The sequence below is a fragment of the Dermacentor silvarum genome, chromosome 10 (assembly GCF_013339745.2).
Source record: "Dermacentor silvarum isolate Dsil-2018 chromosome 10, BIME_Dsil_1.4, whole genome shotgun sequence".
NCBI lineage: Eukaryota > Metazoa > Arthropoda > Arachnida > Ixodida > Ixodidae > Dermacentor > Dermacentor silvarum.
Genome location: NC_051163.1, coordinates 103,601,507 through 103,625,845, shown reverse-complemented (window position 1 = coordinate 103,625,845; position 24,339 = coordinate 103,601,507). Strand labels below are relative to the sequence as shown.

The 24,339-nt window shown below is 47.1% G+C and overlaps 2 protein-coding genes across 2 annotated transcripts in view; one reads left to right on the top strand and one right to left on the bottom strand.

Moving 5' to 3' along the window:
* The window catches only part of LOC119466399 (CAD protein-like), a 127,622-nt gene extending 115,116 nt beyond the window's left edge, over positions 1 to 12,506 (bottom strand). The window contains exons 1-5 of the mRNA XM_049656788.1: positions 12,315 to 12,506; positions 11,317 to 11,468; positions 9,315 to 9,584; positions 6,870 to 6,928; positions 1,266 to 1,349 (exon numbers count right to left, since the gene is read on the bottom strand). Coding sequence (XP_049512745.1) covers positions 1,266 to 1,349; positions 6,870 to 6,928; positions 9,315 to 9,584; positions 11,317 to 11,422 — 519 coding nt within the window. The 5' untranslated portion in view covers positions 11,423 to 11,468; positions 12,315 to 12,506. The remainder of the gene's footprint in view (positions 1 to 1,265; positions 1,350 to 6,869; positions 6,929 to 9,314; positions 9,585 to 11,316; positions 11,469 to 12,314) is intronic.
* A 456-nt stretch (positions 12,507 to 12,962) lies between these two features.
* LOC119465840 (acyl-coenzyme A thioesterase 13) lies at positions 12,963 to 22,711 on the top strand. Its single transcript, XM_049656792.1, has 3 exons — positions 12,963 to 13,065; positions 15,095 to 15,276; positions 22,414 to 22,711. The coding sequence occupies exons 1-3, from the start codon at positions 12,982 to 12,984 to the stop codon at positions 22,631 to 22,633; spliced, it is 486 nt and encodes a 161-aa protein (XP_049512749.1). The 5' UTR covers positions 12,963 to 12,981; the 3' UTR covers positions 22,634 to 22,711.
* Positions 22,712 to 24,339: the final 1,628 nt, after the last annotated feature.

Below are 24,339 nucleotides of genomic sequence, written 5' to 3'. Positions count from 1 at the left end.
TGTCGCTAGCTACCGTAACAAACTAACAAACCCGAGCCTTTGGCTTCGGTTTGTTAGAAAAGCGGTCCACGAGAGAAATTTTGTTCAAAACAATTGCGCAGTTTTTGGAGTTTGAATTCATTGGAGTTCTTCTCTATTCAAATACACAGGACTTTGCCATGATCAACAAAGCAGTTTCAATTATCCGTCAATTTGAATTAACAGATTTCAAATTATCGCGATTTCAGTGCATTAATGATTTTTGTTAAAAAAATTATTTTATCTGCAATCTCACATTTGTAAGCAATACCGTGAATTTTCATATGGCCTGGATTGGAAGATCTGTTGACTCGCCAGTCTAGGTAGAAACCATAGGAGCATACCAAAAGTTTTTAGCACTGCCTAGCGCCGTGCAACATTCACATCACACATTAACTTTAAGCTTTCTTTTTTTAAAATTTTTAAAACAAATTCAGCCATCTCCGAGAACATGAAGGTGGCAAGCAAGCAAGAGACATGCATTGAAAGCAAGGTTGAAAGCAAATGACTTCCCTCAATCTGCGCGTGGCACTCGCTCGTCTCATCTAAGTCGTGGTTGGACTGAAGCGAGGGGTGCGGTGCTGCATGGCCAGTTCATTTGCGCTTACATGCTTTGGAAGTTCGCGTGCACCCTCTTTTAACTGCGACCGGGTTTGAAATGTTCGTTGTAACAGTATGGCACTTTTGAAAATGTTCCATTATATCTGGATGTAGTTTCAATTGGCAGGATCGAGAAATTGTAAATGCAGTGAAATTAAATCCGATAACTTAATATATCTGGGATGGTTATAAGTGGGTTCGACTGCATTATGTTTTTTTTACGACATTGTTTGTGGCAAGATAGTGTAAACAAGCTGTTGATGAAGGCACTTGTGCCCAACGCTCGAAGGCGTTCGAAATTTCAATAAGAGTTCTGCGCAACTCCACTGACCCGATATGCCACTGATGCAAAGGCTCATGAAGCTAGTTGTGCAGCAGGACCTACTTTGCCGTTGTGTTGATAGGCAATCAGCAGTATGCAGGTGTTCGAAATGCTCATGTGATGCTAATATGTGAGGCATTCTATTTGGTTTCTTCCCGTCTGCACATCATTCTGGCATGGTAGTGTAGCCAGGTTGCGCATGCTCGCAGATACCTCGACGAGACATCAAAGATGTCGGAAAACAGTGCTGCCATTCGTCACGCAAGCACTAAAGTGCTAACACTTGTGGTTGTAGTTTTCCTACACCATGTGGCACCCTCCTCACCTTGAGAGATACTTCCTTGACGAGGTTCAACAAATTTGGGTTTTCAAACTGCAGGGGAGTGTGCTCCATGCCTTCTACTACGATCTGCAAGTGAGCAGAGGCAGAAAGAAAAGCTTACAATACATCCATATGCTAGTCTGACGCATGTGCTTAAACAACAGCCAAGAGCTATGAAACCATCTAGAAATACTATAAGGCAATGAAAAACGAGGCATGCTTTTTCTTACACACAACTGTATGCCACAATCAGCTTAAGAAAAGTGCTTGTGAACCCAACAGTACCAAGGACACTGGGCTCCTTGATATCATCGCTTTTCTCATTATCAAGTTCAAATGCAAACAAAAGCTTTGAAAAGTGGTTTGTGGCAGCTGCCTATGAATGGGGAACGACTCTTGCTTCCTGCAAACGAAAGGTGACAGAGAAGGTATAGGCAACGAAGGCCAGGAAACACAAAAGGAACAAAGCATTGGGATAATTGGCACTGCACATTCCCATAGCACTAACGACACATATTCTACAAGGAGACAGAGCTCTTTGTGCTTCCCTAACAATGAACACCGGAGTTCTACAGTAATCAATAACATGCCACCCAAAAAGCAGCAGCACTAACTGGTTACTCTAAAAAAGTGTCATTAAGCATCCCTGCGGTCACATGTCAGCACGAAGTGAAGAAGCTGAACTGCCCCAAACCACAAAGAATAAATATAAAAAGGCACTGCACTTGTGACTTGGCATTCGAGTTCTCTCTCTGTCCCGGCACATTTAAGTTTCTTTTTCAAAATGTACAGAACCACAGTTAGCACTTCTACACATTGAAGCAGGTTTTATATGCTCTTTGTATGATGTAATTGCCATACATAGAATTTGCTGTTTTTAAGGCTTGCAGAAAAATTTATGGCAGGTGACGGGGTCGACGTTTCAAAAGTTTGTCTCAATCAATTACACGAACTCTCGCCACTGCGCCTTGGCGACTAAAATTTCAGGTGCTACATGATGGCTCGATTGCCTAGACAAGACATGCAATACTAAATTGCTAACATCACTATTAGAAATTACCGAGGTATGCTCGGTGAAAAACCGAGTATTTCAGAACAAGCTCGGCCCATAAAACTGCGTGGCAGGCGTCTTTTGCACCTCTGTGCTCTGAAACATGCGCCGATATTAAAAGAAAGCAATCTGCCAGATCAGACAAGTATGTCGTCAGCACGTTCAGAAAGAAACCCCTTCCCACTCAAAAGTAGCTGCTCACAAAACATTCCTTGCACGGCTCCTGCTATCTTCCCACAGCTGCCTCTTCTCAAAGGCAAGCACACGTGTGCCATATGTGGCATAATAGCTTAACCACAAGACACATACATGCCGCACAATTTATATGCTGGAAAAGCATGTTGTCGTTCTCAATACAGCCGACGTTACTGAAGATATGAGAGGCTGTATTTCTGCTCCTATAACCAATGCAGGAAAGTAAACCAAGAAAATGGGGGTGGGTGTCAACACTAGCTTTTCATTCCGTTTCCAGGGATGCTCGACTCCCACACAACCTGATGCTTATATCTTCCCTTCACAAATCTTACATCTGCCAAGTGAATCTTCGTTTCTCCACATCACACATGCACAATGGAAAGACCCATTGGCATAGTTACGCAGCCACACCAAGAGATGGCTTGAGCGCTCCATACTAGTACATAATGCCTAACAATATAGATAGCTCAGGTGCGAGAAGTGCTTCCGGTTACTGGTTATGGAACAATGACATGTGCAAATAAACTGCATGCTTGCCAGGACCCTTTGCAGGACTGTCTGTACTTTAGCCTTAGAGTAGACCTAACTGTTGATTATATGCTTCGCATCTTCCTTCTGTCGTCATTGTCACCCCCCCCCCCCCCCCATGCTCCTTTCTTTCCCTTCTAACAGCACAGAGTAGCTGGCTAGAGGAATGTACCTCAGGCTGACCTCTCTGCATTTCGTATCATTAAGCTTATCTCTCTCGCTCCCTGTCCCGCAGAAGGCTTCTCGTTTGAAAGTAAAGCTCAACACCAGCATAGGTACGCTCATACACCCTTTGACTCACAGAACTGCACCAGCGAAAGACTTGGGCCTTGGAACCAGGCACGGGCTCCAATAACCAGAGCATCAAAGTACGAATGACGCCATTTGCGATCGAGATACCAAATCTTAGCTGGCTTTAGGCGTACAGAGAGGGTTGACTCACATGTGTCCGGTGATATGCCAATAAAATATGCCTCCCCTATCTCCGTTGTTCGAGTGTCGCAATGTAGATACAGTGTAGACTGCTTATAATGTAAGCCTCCGGAGTTGCGAAAATCCGCATTATAAGCGGTACTGCACTATAACCAAAGCAACAATTTTCAAGGCCCGCACATATGCAAAACATGTGCACCGAGCTGCCACGCGTATGCGACAGTCGAGGAATACGACTAGAACGTTTGCATTCAATTTACAGTGGAATCTCGTTAACTCGAAATATACACGCGGCGGCGCCTCCGACCGACATTGCTCCGGCACCGCCATAGAGTAAAAGCTTAGAGAGACCCCTCAATCTCGCCCGCGAACAAAAAAGAAAAGAAAAAAAAAGTGGCGGAAATTTCACCCTCTCTCAAATGGCAAGGTCGCCAATTCTGTGTTGCGCCGGGAGATGCGTGTCTGCCACGCTACCGCAGCCACGCGTAGAAAATGGCAGTGAACCCTTCTTTCTCCTTTACGCTTCCTCTACTTTCTAGTCATGTGTTGACCTTGCACGCTGCGGCTATGACGCAGAGGGAAGCAGCGGCGCTGTCCCAGGCCAGCCAACGAAACTGCCCATGCTGGCAAACGCCCATTTCCCGATAACGGCAGAAAACGAAACTTCGGAGAGCTGGCGCCGGGCCGGCTGAAGCGGCGGCGCCTGCACGGCGGCGGGCGCGCACAGTGACAGTCAAAAGTGAGGGAGCTACGAGGGAGGGCGAGGGCAGCCACCGAAGCGGCGGAGTTGCCGAGGCGAAATCCGCTTCCCCGCCGCCCTCCTCCCTCACATTCCACGGTCTCCGCGTGCACCCTTCGCCCCCTTCGGCGTGCCGTGCCGGCGCCGCCCACTCCCTGAAGTTTCGTTTACTGCCGTTATCGTGAAGCGAGCGTTGGCCGGCGTAAGAAGTTTCGTGGCCCTTGCTCGCTATGCACGCCGTGGTAATTCACGACTCGCACTCAAGATTCTGGTTTCAGCCTCACTGGCTATTCGTTGGCACCACGTGCCCTTCTCCTCCACTTCGTCTCTTTCTTCCTCCAGCACTCCTTGGGGCGCCCGTTTGAGGGGAGCTCTCGCCGTCTCTGCTGACTTCCGTACTACCAGGCAGCCGCACTGTAACTGGTACTTCGTTTCCCGCAACTGCACTATAAGCAATACGTGTATACATGGAGTGCTATGGGAAAATTAACGGGAGTCTGAAAAGACCGCACTATATCCGGTCCTGCACTACAAGCGGTTACGTTATAAGTGGTCTATACTGTACAATACTGCAGTTTCTGCAGCGTGGTAAGGTGTTGCCCCTTGTACCTCGCACAGGCACAGCCGGGTGAGAGACTAGACAAGGTACATAGACGGGTAAAAAAACGATGCCTTTATTCTGCGACAAGCGGTTATATATAACACACAGTGGCCGACGGAACATCACCCGATCCGTCACGTCAACAATGCACGGCACAGCAGGCTCAATCGCTGCGGACGGTGCGCCGTGTGCAATTGACAGTTTTATTCAAAAGTGGCTTGCATCCAGACTGCCTACAATGCTGTGCAAAGTGGGAACATGGAGGGCATATCAAAAAGTAGCTGTGCTCTCGTAGCCACACGTTCAAACATTTGTTGACGCTCTGGATTATCTGAAAGCGACATTCTTTATGCTGTGCTGCACGTGTGCTTATGCTCCTGGTTTTTATTTAGGCTTATGGTTTCCTAAAAAGATTCAGTTGTAAGTAAAGCAATTATGAGTGTTTCCTTCTCTTGTGCTTTATCTTTTTTTTTAGCCACAATTAAATACGGTCAACCTATGACAACTCTCACAATTTTCTTGTTTTGTTTTCTTCTATCTTCATAGGCATGTCTGGAAATAGCCTACCGTATTTATTTGAATATAGGTTAAGCTTTTTTCGAAAATGATCCTCAAAATGAGACATCAACCTATATTTGTGACTGAAGAACCTAGACTTATATTCATGAACAAATGTAGCAAACTTACTGAGCTAACATACTTCCTCTGTCATGAGTATCTTAAGGCCAGTCTAGAGATTATCCAGACTGCCTGAAATTCTGCATAACTAACACACTTGAAGGCACCAAGGAGGATGTCGTTTGGGTGGCAAGGATGCCTGTGAAGTATCCCATGAAGACGACTTCTCTGGCAGTTCCAACGAGGATGCAGCTTATGACATCGACTAGCGAGATTTAGTAGCCGAGCTCACAGTAAATAAAGACATGTCACGTTCGAAGTTTTCATTAAAAAAAAAAAAAATATGGGTCGACATATATTCAAATTATAATTTTTTATTTCTTGGCAGGTTCAATAAGCATGGGTCGACCTATTATCGAGTACTGTATTTATTCTATTATAAGGCGATTATAAGTTGGGGAACCCAAGAATAAAAAATTAAGTATGCACACTAATATAAGGGGTTATAGAGAACCCGAAGAGTTATTCAAACTTGGAAAGGATTGCCTGAAATACTGAATTACTCACACAGCCAACACACAAGATGGTGATGATTAAAAGTGAGAAAAGGAGCATCAACACGCAGAGCGTCGATTGTATGCGAATTTTCATTTTAGGTGTGGCTTCACAGCAGCACGAATCATGCCTCATGGTGTAACTTCACGGCACGGTGACGCGCACTGCTGTAAAGCCACACTCAGGCGAAATTTGCAGTGCTGTGAAGCCACACCTAAAGGCAAAATTCGCGCATAAGGGAGGCCAGGGTGAGGCTAAGAATTATGGGAAAGAACCTCGCCTTATATTTGAATAAATACGGTACCTAACGATTATTCTCGAACAAACCTGCATAACGTACCGCTTCATTTATTCTTCTGCCTTTTTTTTTTCTGCAGTCTCGGTGCAAATCTTAGTGGAAAAGATGCGAAATATGAAAAAAATGACCAGAATGATAGAACAAGCATGCATTTTGGCAATTCCATTTCCCCTGTTCTCTGTTCTGTTGTCGATGTGCATATACGTTAGCGCATACTGGCACCTTTCATGAAAAGTGTATCCATCTTCTCTCAAAATAGCTACGAGGGATGCTCTTTGCTGTCCAGTTGTTCTTACACATTATTTCGCGCTTTCCCGCTGCAAGAAGTATGAATCAAATGCCCCAGCAACAGGTAGTTACACATTATACCCATCCACATGAGGATATATCTTTATAATTTACCAACAAAGGACTCTGCCATCTATTGTAAACTTATATTGGTACACCCACCGATAGTTCTCCAGCAAGCTCTAAGATCTCGACAAACAGATCACTGCCCATCTTAATGAAAGCAGACATTAAGCCCAGGACAGGATAGCAAGCCTCACATGCACACTAAAGCAGGCTATGAAATGAAACTTATGGCTGACCTTTCCAAGCATGATGCCCTTTTCCCGAATCTTCTTGGTCAGCTTCCTAGTATCAATACCTGTAAGATAATGCTGCTTGTAAGCTTCTGGTAGTTAAGTGGGCTTTTTCTTGCACTGAGTGCAGGAAAAAAAAAATGCAATTCCTACAACTAAAGCACTGGGAACCAAGGCTTGCTGACCGACAGAATTTTCAGTTTAATGTAACAACGGGGACAAAATATTACAAGATCTGCAAGCGGATGCCAAACTGCATTTCTGCGCCTTCTGATGAAGCAAGCACCTGGCGTCGAGACATCACAATGAGCATGCATGATTTTTTTTCTTGCTCATGTATTGCCAATATACCCACTTCTGGCCAGCCTGCTGTTAAAATCAGCATTAATACAGATAATTACACTACGTCAACCGTCTGCTTCAGTTGAGGGAGTGTGCGATGCATTGTCGCACATTAGAAGAGCCGAAATAGATACCGCTCTTCCAGCGTAGTAATCTTCTGCACTCATCACGATTGCGATAGCAGTCACAAACAAAAATAACCCACTGACACTTTTGATTGCGACAAAAAAAGAAAGAAAAACTATAATATGCAATAGAAAATTTTTGTCTGACTAGCATAGTGGAACCTCTTGGATACAATTCTGTGTGATAGTACGTTTTTCGAGGTGATACATTTTTTTCTTTCCCAATAATACGTTGGATGATACGCTTTATTTTCCGGTTCCCGTGAAGATTGTATCAACGAGATTCCACTGCACTTTGCAAAGCAGCTTTTCTCCCAATGTTTCACAACTAGCTAAACAAGACTAAGGCTAACAGGAACATGGGGACGAACTAAGCAACAGCAGTCAAACAAGGGATGTCTTAGGCTGCAGCCACAGACATCTCATATTGTCCCGCTCAAAAACTGGGAACAGGACTGTGAAAAAGATTACCTGTGCCTGAAGACAGTAGGAGGAAGTGACGAAAAAAGTACGAGAAGATGGAAAGATGGCGTCTAGCAAGAGAATTAAAGGAATGTTCAAGGCCGTCGGACATTCACTGTAACAATATTTGCGCTTGTCGACTGAAAGAGACAAAGCCGGTCCACACCATGCAGCACAGCCAAACCGGAGCATATGAGCATGAGCGTGCACTCAAGCCCTGTCGTGCACAAAGCAAATGCTGTGCATATGCATTAAAGTTGCACGTAAAAAATTAAAAAAATTAAATTATGGGGTTTTACGTGCCAAAACCAGTTCTGATTATGAGGCACGCCGTAGTGGGGGACTCCGGAAATTTGGACCACCTCGGGTTCTTTAACGTGCACCTAAATCTAAGTACATGGGTGTTTTCGCATTTCGCCCCCATCGAAATGCGGCCGCCGTGGCCGGGATTCGATCCCGCGACCTCGTGCTCAGCAGCCCAACACCATAGCCACTGAGCAACCACAGCGGGTCAAAGTTGCACGTAGATGCAGTTTGCTACGTAGCGTGGATACCACCGCTACCGGGGGTGCCGTGACGAATTCGTTGGGTGAGCACATTGCGGCTTGCCGAGGACAACCACATTTGGTGCGTAATAGATGCCTGAATCCGAAGTAGTGGCTTCTACGTGAACATCCAAAATTAAATTTGTTCAGTAGGTAGAGTGTTGTGGACACACCCCGCTATGCTGTAGCCTTCGTAGTGCAAGGCATTCAAGAAGCGGAAGCACCACGAAGAGGGTCTTTGACGATAACTCGGCTTCTGCTGAATGCATTTAAGTACTTTTTGCGGCTAAGTATTTCTCAGATAGTTTATTTTAACTTCAAATACATTTCTTGACTTGGATAAAAAGTGGTTCAGGGCCCCCTTTAATGGTATATTTTTTCTCACCTCTATCAACGTGCTGAGATTGCACTCCACAGGTGCACATGCGACTGATAAGAGTGATAATACCCGCTCTTCTAGCTAACAATAAATGAAAGTGTTACATTTGAAATAGACTCCTATGCAATTTTGTCATAGTTCATTTGAAGTCAGATATGATGAACCCTAATTTTAAAGTGCCACCGGAATAAAACTGGCTGTGGTTAGGAGGCCGCATTTGGTGAAGGTTTCTTTATGGCGTCTGAAGATGTACATGCCATGGTCTGTGGTGGCACGTGTGTGTAAGAATGCCATCAGCATTCTTAGCCTACTTCCCCAGCTGTAAATTGTAAATAAAGGTGTCTCCAGCAATTCGGTTTGTCGCTACCTTGCTTCAATGCTAATAACATTAGCATTGACAGTCACGGCGAGACGAATGCTGCCGCAATTTTTTTTCCTTCTCAGTTTTGTTCTTTAAAGAAAGAATATCAAAATGTTGTGGTTCAATGGCTTGTTTCAATTTGCGGTTCCCTTTTGGTTTGACACCCTGATCAGAAGTAATAGTTGTACAAAGGTGGTGTCCTGCCAAGGAAAGCACCCAAACCGATGACTTCCTTACCCGAGATGCCTGGCACGGCTGCAGCGTGAAGCCAGTCAGAGAGGGACTGACGGGCACTCCAGTGGCTGTACTTGTCCACACACTCGCCCACGACCAGGCCAGCTGCCCAAATCTTGTGCGACTCGAAGTTGATGGGAATGCCGTGCACGTCCTTCTCGGTGTTGGGAACACCATAGTTGCCAATCAGCGGATAAGTCAACACAAGAATCTGCCGGCAGTACGAGGGATCGGTCAGCGATTCCACGTAGCCCACCATGCCTGTCTGGAACACTGCATGGCAAATTGCGGGGAGGGGAAGAATGACGAAGCAGCAGCTTGAAATATTTAGAAAATTAGCATTGCCAAAAATTAAAAACCTCCCTAATCAGTGCAATGACATTTAAAGAAATATTTTTCAACTTGCAGGTTAAATTTCTGCCGAATAAAAGAGAGAGCAAAGACAAACAAAAAGCAAAGTTAAATTAAAACTTGACAGTCCTGAAGAATGAATGCACTGCAAAGAGCAGCATTTCCACAAGCAAGGAAAAGACAAATGTTGAGAAAGGATTGGCCCCACTACTTTGTAAGTAAGGTGTCTGCTCCTGCTGACACACAGCCTTTATCAAAAGAAACGAAGCCACTGCTCGCATGGCTGTAGCTGCCTCCACAATGTCTACCTGGCCTGCCAGTGCATCTGAAGCACTTCAAAAGTGAGGTAAGTGAACCCTTACCATCACACCCCCCCCCCCCTCCCCCCCCCCCCCCCCCAGAAGTTTCTAGCACAAGAAGTGATGACACGGCACAGGCAGGACTCGGCAACATTCACGCCCCTAGTCAGCCTAGTGGCGTCCATAGTTTTAACAAAATTCTAGCATCTTCTTGTCAAGAATCTGTAATAATAAACAAGTCTTGCTGTATTTTATATGTGGGAAAAAGAATCTACAACAAGGCTATCCTGCTGATGTTTCCTTCACCAGAATGCACGAATGTACGTTTTTGTCTTTACACTCTCAGCAGTGTTTCACCAGATGTGTGCATGCTTCCCTGTGAAAACTCATTGTCACTCATTAACCAAGAGTGGCAAAGCATGGTCTCCAAGATCCTTAGCCTGACACAGATCAAGTTCCTGTGCTCTGTCGACTATCTCAGAGGCTGTGAAACACAGTATTGACCCACAGATAGCACACGGGCTCTTCTGTTTATCGAGGCTTAATGCTACATTCGGCTGGTTCAAATCGAGTGCTTGGAACACATTTGGCTAGTTCTTTCAGAATGCCGGGATTCAGCTCAGATCACTGGATCTGGTCATGTGGTTCCCGCAGCATCCGTTGTTGGCGTAGCTAAAGTAACCACCCTAGCATGATGTCAGTCATGGCCGTGCCTTGGTACATGCCCACCTTGTTTGTTTACAACAGAAGAAGTGCTGTTGTGTCTTCAGGCGGGGGGGGGGGGGGGGGGGGGGGGGGCATTCTGTAAGCGTCCACCTAGTGGGCATGTCCATTTCTTCTGCTGCTGAAGTTCTGATTGGCTGGGCTGGCGAAGGCGTCAGAAGGAGACAGGTGCCCCCAGCCAATCAGCACTGCAGCAGCAGACAAAATGGACATGTCCACTAGGTCGACACAGAATACCACCTCCTGGTCCGGCCTCCGATTGTTCCAGCATGCGGCTGCACAATCAGCTAGTTGAGTCCGATCAAGCGTGGGCTCCACATCATTGCAATCTCAGTGAGAGAAGGCAGTAGAGAATAGTCAAATGTACCACTAAATTTAAGAAAAGACCTGCTGCCTTCAAGAGAGACTTGACCCTTAATGAAGGCCACTTTTTTATATCCCAAAGCAACATACAAGTTGAGACATTTCAGCTTTTATCGATGCGCATATGAGGTCATCCACAAGCAAAATGAAAGTGCATATTCAAGATGAAAGTGCCCAGACAAGCAAGCAAGTTTTCAGTATGCTCGTGTGAAGCTTCACTAGCTGTGACAGACAAGGCTTGAGGAAAAGTGTGACTTTATCAAACTCACCAACTTCCCCGGAAATGCACCTCGGATTTCCAAACGCGACACCCGCATACGTAGACCCATCTTCCAGGATGAGCTGCGCAGATCTGCGCTTTGGCGTGGTCTCCATGGCAGTGCGGTGGGTGACGTTGCTTCTTCCCGGCTATTAGGGCAACCTGAGAAAAAAAAAAAAATGTTTTTCACATCCACGAGAGCACTTCAGCGCCGGGGCAAGGACGTATACAGGGACAATGACAAAAACAGAAACTACAGCTGAAGATCGGGCGCAGGACTCTCCACCAGTGATACTACAGGCCACGCTGCAAAATAGTACACTTTAAATGCCTTAGGCACGTTTGGTGCAACTGTGTGGTTTTAGTGCACTGTACACGGCAAAATGTGCCATCACGTATAAACATAAGAAAGCAGCGAACCTCCAGGCGGTAGAATGGGTGAAACCAGCTTAATACTTCGCGCATTATAAATTCCATATGAAATCGCGGAGTTTGGTGCGCTCGTTTAACCGGCTAATTGGTGAACGGCTACTGGAAGTAACATTACACGAAGTGTTTAACTTCACTTCCACCCATTCTTCCAAGCTGTGCGCGGGTGAGTTTGTCGCGGTCGCCTCTCGTTTGCACGGCAAATCCTAGCGAGTTCAGCCAATGAGAAATTTCTTGCCGCCGGCATCATTTTCCTATGTGAAAGCGAAAAACTGCAACGATTTTTACTACACCATACGTCGGAAAACCATAAAATTATCGAGATGCACCTAAGAAACGTGCCGACTGCACGTAGCTCAGGAGACGGCAACTGCGAGAAACTGAAGGCACGAATATTTGGCTCAGCGAGTTGTCACGGGTGTGGCAGTACCCGACTCTTCTAGAGACAGGCGCAAACAGGTTACTGATGCTGCTGTTGAGCTCTGCCACTGTGCCATCAAAGTATTCAAGCGACAGCACATGTGCGGCGCGTGTGTGCCAGCACTGCGAAAAGACAAAACACGTTCAAAGCGCGCTTACCTACTCGTGCATGCACCGCGCACAGGAGAAGAAAAAAAAAATTGCGAAGGCTAGAGAGCCTACAGTTAAAGTCTGCCGGGAGGTCGAGCTTCGGAAAACGCCAAATTCTCAAGTCGGCGCTCACCACGGCGACATTGTTTACTGGAAAACACGTGCTGCGGCTCAAGCAGTTCAAGTCGAGCTGCGCCGGCTGACACGCTCAGCTCGCCCGCGCGTATTACGCAAAGAGCCCACCACGTGTCGCCACCTTACCGATGAAGTTTTTGCGGCAAGAAAACAGCTGATATTGCGGTTTCTGATTTCGAGCCAGTTATACTTGATACTTTATTACAAGATTGAAAATTCTGTGACTAGACGTCTGTCGTAAGCAGCCGATAACCTTGAGATGGACTTCGCTATAAAATTATAGACGCGTAAATCATGTCGGTTCGGACATATGCTAAGCGACACCCTAACAACGTACCGTTACATGTCTTACAAATAACAATGAACAGTTGGCTCTTTCTCGGACGTAGCTGCATTGTCTAGCGCACTGTGGAGCAACGCTGTGGAGTATATTCTCCACTCACCACAAAAGCGAAACCAAACGACGCCCCTAGCGCCTTTTTTTAGCCCCAGCCATGGCCACAGCAACCACAGCAACCGAATAGCAACGACAGTAAACAACATGGCAGCGTACACGCTAGACCGTGTGCGCCAGCTCTTGCAACGCGTTGTAATCGGCGGAACGTTCACGAAGCACTTTGAAGCGGTGAATACGTTTGCGTTTTTTTACAAGATATCTCTTCTGTTTTTTTGCTGCTTTTGAGGGCCTAAATGGCGTGCTTTAACCATGAAGCGTACGTTGTCACACGTAGACGTATGAGCGTGCTTGACTCGCGATCAAGCGCTGCAGCATGACTGCGTTACTGCTGCACTCACTCAGCTTCGGCTGCGCTGGATAATGTCTGTGCATATCTTTCCCAGCGCTTCATTTCCTTACCGTGGTCGCTGAACACGGGCAACGGGAGACAGCGCCACGCCCAATTTCAAGGTCTCTGTCCATGGTCCCTGTATAAATATGCTTTGCTCTTTACTAGAGTCACTCTCTTTACGGACTTGCTGCTCTATTTACAGCGCCTTTCGTTTTCTGGGTAGGTGTGAAATATTTCTGCCGGGCGCAGGCGATATGTAGCGCGGAGCCCTCGCGATTTTGCTGCGTCCTCAGATGATTTATTGGTTGCTGCTAGTGCCGGTGAGTGTGACAATGATGTCAGATTATGGGAACTTAATTTGGACGATAGCAACCCCCAAAACCAACCCAGGCTACCCAGCGGCGAGTTTCGTTTTCTGACCAATCGATTCCTGTGCTACAGCATACGATTTGCTGCCTCAAACGCAACAGAGTGTGATGCTTTGCCCGATATTTATGGCACCTAACAGAAAAAGGGAGTTGCCACTAGAAAAAAAAAAAAAAAAAAAAAAAAAAAACAGTACTCACCGTCTCTGATGAGCTGGCACAATCAAACTTTTTAATTAATGCCGTGCGGCATTAATTAAAAATTAGTGACATCACTATTGGTGTATATTTCTAATTGTTTCGTTTATTCTCATATTAACAGTAAAATTCCTTTTTTTCCAATTTACATTACACAATACGCCTTTAAAATGTATTGTCGAAATTCGTATCATTAGAACGTACATTTTTCAAGCTTGATATACGGGGTCATCATTTTTAGGTTCTCCAGAATTTTTGAGACTCGCCTATGTCAGATAGCCTAATTGTTGTCCTTGAGCTAGATTTTCGTAGAGGCGGACATTATTGGCACGAGAAGCCGAAACACACATTCGACTAATAAACACACGATCGCTGATTAACTTAATTACTTACGACACATATTGTCTTTAACGAATTGTAGCCGGTAAGTTTGCAACGCGTATCCGCTTGACACGAATCTCCAGGATGACACCAGTTTCGAGATATATCCCAAAGTGTGGGACGAAATACACGGGTGTTCTAGTTACTTTTGTGCTTCATTGCATAAGAGAGCGTTTTGTTAAGTGGAAAAATAGTGCATTTTTACGGCAAATTTGTTGGCGCATATCACCAAACTGGTGCCATTCTGGAAATTCATTCCAAGTTAATACGCCTTGCAGACTCACCGGCTATAATTCGTAAATGGCAATATGTGCCGTAAATGAAGCAATTAATTCAGCAGTTGAAAATATGTGTCGATTCCTCGTGCAAGTAATGTAAGCTTCTCTGAATAATCCAGCTCAAGGACTAGAATTCAGTTATCTGCGACATGCGATTTTTAAAAATTCCGGTAAACGTAAAAATGATCACCCCGTATAACGTGCTATATTGTAACCATGAGGATGTACTCAGTGAAATATCTTTGCTAAAGCCTTCAATAAAAGGCCTTTTTTTAATTTTTGTCCACAGTTGGATACAACTTAAGAAGGCAGGAGAGTCCGCCCAGCCCAGATTAAGCCCAGATGACCGAAGCGCGGCAGCCGATTGCCTCCGCGGCTGAAGAAATAGTACCGCTGACGCGACTCATGACGTGCGGCTCATGACGTCAGTCTAGAGTGCGCCCCCATTGGGGGAGGCTCGTGTGCATCCGCCTTTGAGGGGCAAATGCCGCTGCTTTCTAAAGTTGTACGCGACCATAGTGTAAAGAAAGAGTATCGAAAACTACCTCCGGGACAGCGTCGTACGTGTGCTTATCTATTTTTTTCCCAAAACGAAAGTGTAACGCGTGCTAGTTCAACTTTCGGACCCTCGGTCTCCTCGACAGGTGCGCATCGTTTCAGCTGCCGATGGGAAATGCACCGCCGAGCTTACGGTCAACGAGAACATCCTCAACAACCTTGGAACTATGCAAGGGAGTTTTTCGGCCAGCCTCGTGGACGTGATCAGCACATTCGCGCTGCTGACCCTACGCGACGTGCGGAATGTCAGCGTGGACATGAGCATGAGGTGACGTTCTTTTGATTCGCAACGATTTGCCGAGCAGCAGGCATATATATATATATATATATATATATATATATAGTCGGCACGCGTTCTACACATCATGACTGGGAGCTGGGCTATAGTTGGTGTGATATAATTTGAACAGACAGCTCAAAAAACACGGACAAGAAATGGAAGACGACGAACACGGTGCTGTTCATATACAGTCGAAAACGGATATATCGAACTCACATATAACGAATTATTGTGCATGACGAACAACAGTAAAAGTGCCTTGAAAATTTTTCTATAAAATGTTTATTTTACATATCGAACTTTTTTGTGATCCCCTTCAGATTCGATATGTCCGGGTTCGACTATAATGGCACAATATACAGGGTGTCCTAACTATCATGAACCAAGATTTAAAAGATATGCATATGCCACGTAGCTGGACAGAACCAAGGTAATGTTGTTTGCCGTCGCTTGGAGATACTCAGATTATTTTTTTTTGCATTCCGCCTATAAATACAGACAGACAGACAGCCAAGAAACTTTATTTGGTCCTAAGGGACTACTTTGTCGTAGTCGCGGGCCGCGCCGGGGGCGGAAGACCGTGATCTTCAGCCCTGTCGCAGGCCCTTTGGACAGCCCGAAGCTGGACTTGAAGGTCGTCGCTCTTGACGGTTTCTTTCCAGTCTTCTTGCCTGTTGAAAGGCGAGTAGTGCAATGCAGAACATTAACACAGCATGTGGTTCAAGGTGGACCGTTCCTCGCCGCAGTCGGAGCAGCGGGGATCCACACCCGGAGCGTAGTGGCTCAGCCTGGATCGAGACGGAAATGAGCCCGTCTGCAGCATTCTCAGCACCGAGGCGCGGGGTCCGCCGAGCTTCGGGTGAGAGAGAGAGAGAAATAACTTTATTAAGGAAAAATAGGGTTAAGGGGGCCGGAGGGTGGGTCCTTAGTCCAGGACTCCAGTGGCCACCGCCACGCGCCGTGCCTGGTCGAGGAGGCTCAATTGAGTCTCCAGGTCAGTCCGGGCGAGGATGGCTGCCCAAGGCTCCCTAAAGGAATTTTGTGCTAAACGGGGTGAATTTGAATTTTGGGGTCGTGATTGGCACTCCCATGTCACATGGGGCAAGGATGGCCTCCCCCCACACCAGGGGCATTGACTGGCATACCTGGTTGGCCAGATGGCATGCCATCGCCCCAGATGTGGGTAGGTGTTTGTCTGGATTTTTCTGTATAGCCGAACCTCCTCCACTGTTAATTGCGGGTTTGGCGCGGCGAGTTCTTGGCGAGAACGACGTTGATGTTCTAAGACATCGCATGCTAGTATTTGATTGTTACTTCCGATTGGGGTGTCATTCCTTGCTCGGATTGACGTCTCGCGAGCAAGACGTCTGCCCCTGTGTTACCAGTGACACCAACATGCCCCGGACACCATACAATGTGATGTGCTTCGGGTGAGGAGCCGGGAACTGCCTGCGTCCCAGCTGGTAGTGAGCAGTGAGTTCGTGGAAAGTAAGCAGCGGGTCCATGGTCCGGTCGATCCCCTGCGAAGTCGGCCCCCCCCTTACCGGCGCTGTTGACGAGACTTCGCGCCTGGTCGTGGGCCAACTCATTGGAGTTGACCGAGCCGGGGGAGATGTTCCCGCCCATGTGAGCCGGGAATTAGTCCTGATTAATTAATGAACTTCTCAAATATTATAACTAGATGAAAAGTGTCGATGAGAAAATTGTAGAGCAACATGAAAAGCTCCCGATACAGATTTCTGTTGCTCAATATACGTGCTATATAAAAGTGTTTTCCGAGCGTGAAAGAAGCCCGCAAATAAACGCAAAATTGCCGGGCCACTGGCCGCTCGAGACACTTTGCGTGTATACGCGGGCTTCCTTCACGCTCGGAAAAACACTTTTATATAGCACGTAGTATTGAGCAACAGAAATCTCTATCGGGAGCTTTTGATGTTTCTCTACAATTTTCTCATTGACACTTTGATAATTAGGACAGTACTTCTCGAGTTAGATAATTATTTACAATGACGTAATTAAATCTCAATAACGAAAAAAATTACTCGCGGCTACTCCACTGCACTGGAAACAATATGCAATAGGTTTTCTTCGAGTAACGCAATTGCTCTTTTTTTAATCTTGGTGCATGCATGATAGTTGGGACACCCTGTATATACAGTGCCAAATACCGCCATGTACCGTGTTGCTGTTTTCAACCGATCAGTGAAGGCTTAGCAGCCCTGCGAGCCAGCCAGCGCTGACAAAGGGCTCATTTGACAATATGGAATTTGAGACTACCCGGAACAGCACCGCAGCGTTAAATTTTACCGACCTCGTCTCGTAACTGCGTGGCTGTGCCACTAGTTTGACATGCGAAACCAGCTGCGCCGACGTCGGACGTCAGTCGCCAAGCCCCGCAGCATGCGTCTCCGCATGTAACATGTGATGCGAGCCCTCTGAAATGATGCGCTCGGGTGTCAGAAACTCCGCAGTACAGTCGACTTTACATGACAGTTTGACAGCTCGATCAGAGCGAATGACCCGTTCTTTGCGTGAAGCGAGTTCGGCGCCTCAGGGACATATCCTATTGCAGAAACGAAACGTTGGTAACTGTACCTGTATAACAGAGAGTCTGTAGCCGTATAGCCACCGTAGCGCATTCTTCTGGACACTGCCGAATTCCACCGCGTTGGCGTTTTGAGCCAATCAGAGATCCTTCGGACCAATCAGCGCTGACGATTGAGATGTAGAATTCAACAATAAGCCGGAACTATCCGTGGTGGCATGCTGCTGCCGAACACGAGGTCACACGATCGATTTCCGGCCACCATGGCTGCAAAAACGCTGGTGTACATGCTGCTTTGGGGAGCTCGCGTCAAATAAAAAAAAAAAAAAAAAAAAAAAAAAAAAAAAAAAAAAAAACCCACAGGTGGTCAAAACCACAGGTGGCCAAAATTAATCTGGATACCCTAATTACGCTTAAGCCTGTGTCGTAGCTCCCCGCATTGTTCTGGCTCGTAAAACCCCGCTGTTATCAATGCGTATATCCATCAATTAATCAATGTGAGATCTTTTCTCTCTCTCTTTTCACGGTAGCGCCACTGCCTATGCTTATGATGATGATAATGATGATGCTGATTTATTGGCATCCCCTTTGAAACGGGGCGGCGACAAATAGTCACCTAGCCTGCTTGATTTAATCAGGTATACTATACATGTTCTTTATCTAGGATTTTTGTATACTTCTCATTATTATTTTTCTTTTTCAAAAATTTACCTTGTGCCGCTGCCTATGATTTTAAGAGATCAGGTCGTATCCATCTTTCCCCTCCTTTTTTTTCCACCAGTACTCCAATCGTCTCTTGCTGATCTCTACGGCTGATCTGTTTATGTTTCCTTCCACTTTGAAACCAAGCGCTTCTGGGAGTTGCACGTTACCTACGGTTCTCGCTGGGTGGATCCCGTCGCATTCCATCAGGATGTGCTGAGTGGTTTCTGGATCTTTACTGCAGCATGCACATGTCTCATCTAGTTCCGAATATTTGTTCCGATATGTTTTCGTCCTTAGGCAACCGGCTCGAGCCTCAAATAGCAAGGCACTGCCCTTTGTGTTATCGTACAGATTTTCCCTTCGAATTTTTTTCTTCTCATTCTTGTAAATCTCCATTGTCCTTTTTGTTTCCATTCTTTGCATCCAATTCACGGTCTCTATTTCTCTCACTTTCTTTCTGATGACTCCTGGTTGTCTATTTGCAGTTTCGATTATCCTGTACTTGGTTGCCAACTTCCTTGACCTCTTCCTCCATTCTGTGTCTACGCTTTTCATGTAGAGATACTTGTGCACTTTAGCCGCCCATTTATTTTCACCCATGTTCCTGAGCCTTTCTTCAAAACTAATTTTGCTCTGTGCTTCTCTGACTTCAAAAGAGGCCGTATATATAGCATAGGCAGTGGCGCCATCTGTGAGCAGTCGGCATGCTGGCTTGGGCGAGCGCTCATTGTTGTATGTCGGCGGCAGTTTCTAGTGGTAGTTTTTGCGCTCGCGCGGTCAATTTAGTATGACGTGGCGTATTCTACTCAGGAAACGGTTCTGTGAAACGTACTGAACCGATTCAAGTCGCCATGGGCTAGGGTTACAGTGTACTAGGGTTTCTGCTGGCGTTGAGGCGGACGGAGCACACAGTGCGATGTGTACGCGCGTGTTTGAGCCTCCAATAGGCCTCGGAGATCAGTTGTGCATTTCTGAAAATCCATTTCCCGAATGTTACCGTACTGCAGCATTATCACTGTAGATCTAAGCTACGGCTTAGCAGCAATGAGTATAGTTACGAACATATGACGATCCTAACAACGTGGGTACCGTTCTGCTGCGGAATAACTTAACTGCGCTGTACAGAGGTCAACGCACTTCTCTATAGAACGCGTTAATCGAGTTCTCAGGACTGCGCTGGCTATATCTGACTATGACATGTGGCACAAAATCGGCTGTATGTAAGGTTGCGTGACCACATGTACAGTTTCCATTGATTTATCTCGACCTGGTGGTCGGCCTAAGCCTTGGTAGCTGCTTTGGCCCTTAGGAGTGTGTTCTAGAAAAGTGTGTTCACCTCTGTATACGTTCACTTTAACAAGCGTTCAAATTAATATAAGTTGATACATCGGGCAACTACCTCGTGTGTTGGACGAGGTTTCCGCCCACGAATGAAATAATCTTGGTTGGTAATAACAACATACGGCATAGTGAATCGCACTTGTCGAGTGGTTGAGCGACCGGCTGATGCTAGGTTATAGATCTGTTTTTTCTATCAACGCAAAATAGAGGGAGGCGCTGGTTCTATATAGCGCATCGTCCAATCATGCGACATGACTATGCGAGGTCTTATTGCGGCATTAGGTAGTTTTTCTCTCTCTCTCCATTTTTTTTGCCGAAAGTACATATCAAACCAATTTTCTTCGGTTTTGTTCGTCCCGTCCTCTGCATACGACGCATACACCCGTTTTGCGGAAATAGTGTCCTCACAAATAGCCGTCGGGCTCTTTTTTATGCGATGCCCTTTGTATATTGCTGCTCTACAGGGCTAAAGAGCAATTCCGAAGAACAAAGCTTATATGTATCATGCTAATTTGCCATGCAAGCGCAGTGATCGCCGTGTCTCATCGCCGTCGGCCTCAAACAGGAGCCTAACGTAGGCATAACATAGTGATTTCAGGTCCACTAGGATTGAAATGCGTGAGAAAGATAGCGGTGGCTGGCGCAAATGTTTTATAACGACTGGCGCTTAGATGTTTCCACGGGGTTGCATCAGCTTGGCCGTTCAGGACCGCTCTTATGTTTTAGTTCTTGCGCCAAGCGATCAAATCGAATATTTTTACCCTCCACACTGGCAATTCACAAACGCCGCTGCTCTTCGTCGAGCGAAAACCGATACAGCCAAAATAGTTTACAACACGCTAAAGCTAAAGCTTTCTAGTATCTGACAAAATTAATATTTCGCACTCAGCACATAGTTCTTGCATTCTGGAAGGCCTGAATGTTAGCCGCTATCATCATTATCAAGTTACCGTACGCATCGAGCACACACGCAGCTCCAACGTATTCGGTCATCGCGGTACGTTACCGTACTTACCGTACCGTAACACGGCATTACTAAAACTAATTGACTAAGCTGTCGCGACAGGAGTAGAGCAGCAATGTATTGTCTTCTTGCCTGTTTACTAATGGCAAGAAATTAGGCTCTAGCACTTGTGGCATAATCAGAGAATAAAAGTTCTTCCAGGTATGACTCCGAGCTTGATGCTCTACCATTGGTCCACGATCGCATGCATACTTCCCTCCGACTTCGTGATCGGCCAAATGTAATATTGCGTTTTAACACTTCGCCGGCGCACAAATGCCATTGTTGTTTTAACATTGACCACATGACACAAACGTAAGTCCGTACGGTTGTATCAATTGTCACTAACCGCGTCAAAATCCTGTGTTTTTCTCATTAATGCCCGTTAAGTACCTGCGCTAAAACCCAACAGACGGCTCGCCACGGCCGCACTAGAAAACGATCGTCTTCTCAATGTGGGCGTCGTCGCGCTGTTTGCGCACGCACAGCTCCGTTCGCGCAAACGCGTTGTTCCACCTTGTATCGCTTCGTTTTATCTCAAACAATGCAGGATAGACATCGATTCCCGCAGTGTGCGCGCCTCCTGCTCGCGGCGAGTTGCCGAGCCCGGCTCAGCGGAGGCGTTCCCGCGGCTATGGCGGCGAGCGGGGACTATAGGGGCTCTACTATGCCACCATAGCTCGACGGAGATAAGTACGCGCGAGCCCTAGGAACGAAAAAGCACCTAGATGCGTAGTTCCCGTTGGTGCCGCGCGGGTGCGCTGCAGTCAACCGGCTGGACGGGCGCGCGAATGTAAATGCGCGACCGGGCTAGAGGAGGAGACGCGCACTCTCTTCACTAGCGCGCGCTTGATCACATGACCTCCAACGTTGGGCGCCCGGGAGACGCCGTGCATCAAACCACCATCCTTCTCGGCTCACCCTCGCATGCTTTTCCTCATGCCCCGCTGGTCTGGTCGAAGGCTCATTCGCGTCCGGTAGTCCATATCGTTGGCCAGTGTTAAGCGAGCTGCATCGGTCGCTTCTCAAACTCGAAGGCTGCTAGCGTTTATCTTCTTGTATCGCCATTCCTAGTGTTGGGCGCTGAAGTCGCCCGGCACGAGCATTCTGCCTCAGGGGTAACGCTGCCGGAGGTCGATTTGGTGATTATATGTTTTTTTTTGTGTTGAATATTATGAAGAGCAACAAACCCAGTGGAACATATGCAGTGCCAAATGTTTTCGTCAAAGGGAGAGCCGCACATTCATCAGCGCCACAAAACCAGTAATCCAAGTTCGTTTGCGGTTGGATAGCCAGATATAGCCGCAAATAAAAAAATGCCAGGAATTATGTTAGCATTAATGTCATAGGAAAGGAGCTTAACTAAACTCTGTTATGAACTTTAGGGATTTATTACGATGGAGATGGTAATCATAATGTCAGTAATTTATGATGAGAGAGCAGCGGCGACCACAAGATCGTCTGTCGGCCTGTTGACGTTCAATTCCTATCTCTCGCATTTTTTTACCACTTCGTCTACATGCGTGTGTAGCTACGTGGGCAAGGCGGTGCTCGGGGACACGGTGACGGTGGAGGCGACAACCACGAAGCTGGGCGGTCGCACAGCCTTCCTCACCGTGGACATCCGCAACAAGGAGACGGGCAGGCTGCTGGTCAAAGGCCTGCACACCAAGCAGCTGCTGAACAACATGGACTATCTGGGAAACAAGCTGGATGGGGCCGCAGCGTCGGCCACCGCTTCTAAGACGTGATACAATGACACCTCGCCCGCCCCCCGCAGCTTTAGCTTGTTTGTCTTTCAATAAACCACTGCGCTGTTTTCGAGAGAACAGGTTGTTTCGTTACGTATGACACCTGGGGACGTATTCTGTAAGGCTCCACCTAGTGGGCACGTTCACTTCGTCTGCTGTCGAAGTTCTGATTGGCTGGGCTGAGGGCGGCGTCCGCAGGCGCCTCGACAGCAGACGAAATGGATGTGTCCACTAGGTGGACCATTACAGAATACCTCTCCTGCTAAGCGCGTCCATTTTGCGACGAATTATACGTCAAAGTTGGCGTGAATCTGGAATCGCAGTGCGTTTGCCACTTTTGACCAGTTTCATAAATGGAATATGGATGGAAGAGATACACCTGACTGGGGCCCAAGTGCGCATTCAGCCCGTCTGAAGAAGAATGAAAAAATGTCGCAGTTTCATCCGAAAGGCGAAGCATCAATTGCGATAGCAAATTAGTAGAGAGCTATACGGAGTAAGGATAGTAGTTTTATCAGCTGTATGAACTTGCACATGCAGCAGCACCAGCAACGCGCAGAACTGTTGTCGACGCCGTCGGCGTTTTGCCCGCGTTCGCAGCGAACGCGTGCGGCGTTGGTGACTTGCCGGTGCCTCTGGCGGCAGCTCGGAGGTTTTCGACGAGATCAGAACGGGACACTCGTCGAGAAGCGTCGGAAGTCTTTACCACCTTCTCGCCTCGCAACGTTTTTATATAAATACGAGTCCCCATCCCCCTGTGCAGCGCGGTTGAGGTGTCCTCTATAACGGCCGCTGGATAAAAAAAGGTGCGGCCTGCTGCGTCGCGTCGCCGTCAATGGGCGAGCGCGTCTCGGCTAAGTTGACAGTTGCGGCCGCTGTTTTATTGCGATAGCAATTATATGGACACTCAAAAGCAGATTTCTGCCGTCGGCGTCGCCGTCGCCGTCGCCGTGAGGTTCCGTATGACGTCAATCGAGATGAAATCGTCGCCGCGCGCCGCCGAACGCTGTATGTGCGAGTGAAAGGGCGCGAGGGACGCGCTCTTTCACGGCGAGTGAACGCACGGCGGAGAACAAACGCGCGTTCTGCGCCGTGCTTCCTTAAGGGCTGCAGAAGTAGGCGTCTCTTTCCTCCTTTACAATCATCATATATGTAGAGCAAACGCGCCTTCTTTCGACGCGCGAGAGGCCGTGGGGGAGGGGGGGAGGGGGAGGGAAGGGAGACGACGTTTAGCTGCGGCACCAAATGCCTATTTATATCAGAGGCTCCGGCAACAGTCACCAACGCCGCAGGCATTTTGAGCGAACGCGGGAAAAACGCCGACGGCGTCGACAACAGTTCTGTGCGTTGCCGGTGCTGCTGCATGTCCAAATTTATACAGCTGCTAAAGCTAATATCATTACTCCGTATAGCTCTCTACAAATTTGCTATCGCAATTGATGCTTCGCCTTTCAGGTGAAACTGCGACAACTTTTTGGTGAGGACGCCGCTGCTACGGTACGCAAGGCAGACGCCGCTTCGTGCTACAATGTGGTTGCCTCGGGATTTATGCGTGTTGGTGTGCTTTTTCGTGCGCATTCTCGTGTGCTTTTTTGTGTGATTGTGTGTGTGAGCAGCTTGCCTCATGTTTCTTGTGCTTGAGTACGGTTCTTTGGTGTGCGCGTGTGTAGCAGACGGTTTTTTCTAGGGGTGTGATGCCGCGAAGC

Excerpts from the sequence above, each read along its gene's own strand:
- LOC119465840 (XM_049656792.1), top strand. The coding sequence starts at position 12,982 with ATGGCAGCGTACACGCTAGACCGTGTGCGCCAGCTCTTGCAACGCGTT. Across the intron at positions 13,066-15,094 it reads TCACGAAGCACTTTGAAGCG|GTGCGCATCGTTTCAGCTGC; the intron begins GTGAATACGTTT and ends TCTCCTCGACAG. Across the intron at positions 15,277-22,413 it reads AGCGTGGACATGAGCATGAG|CTACGTGGGCAAGGCGGTGC; the intron begins GTGACGTTCTTT and ends ATGCGTGTGTAG.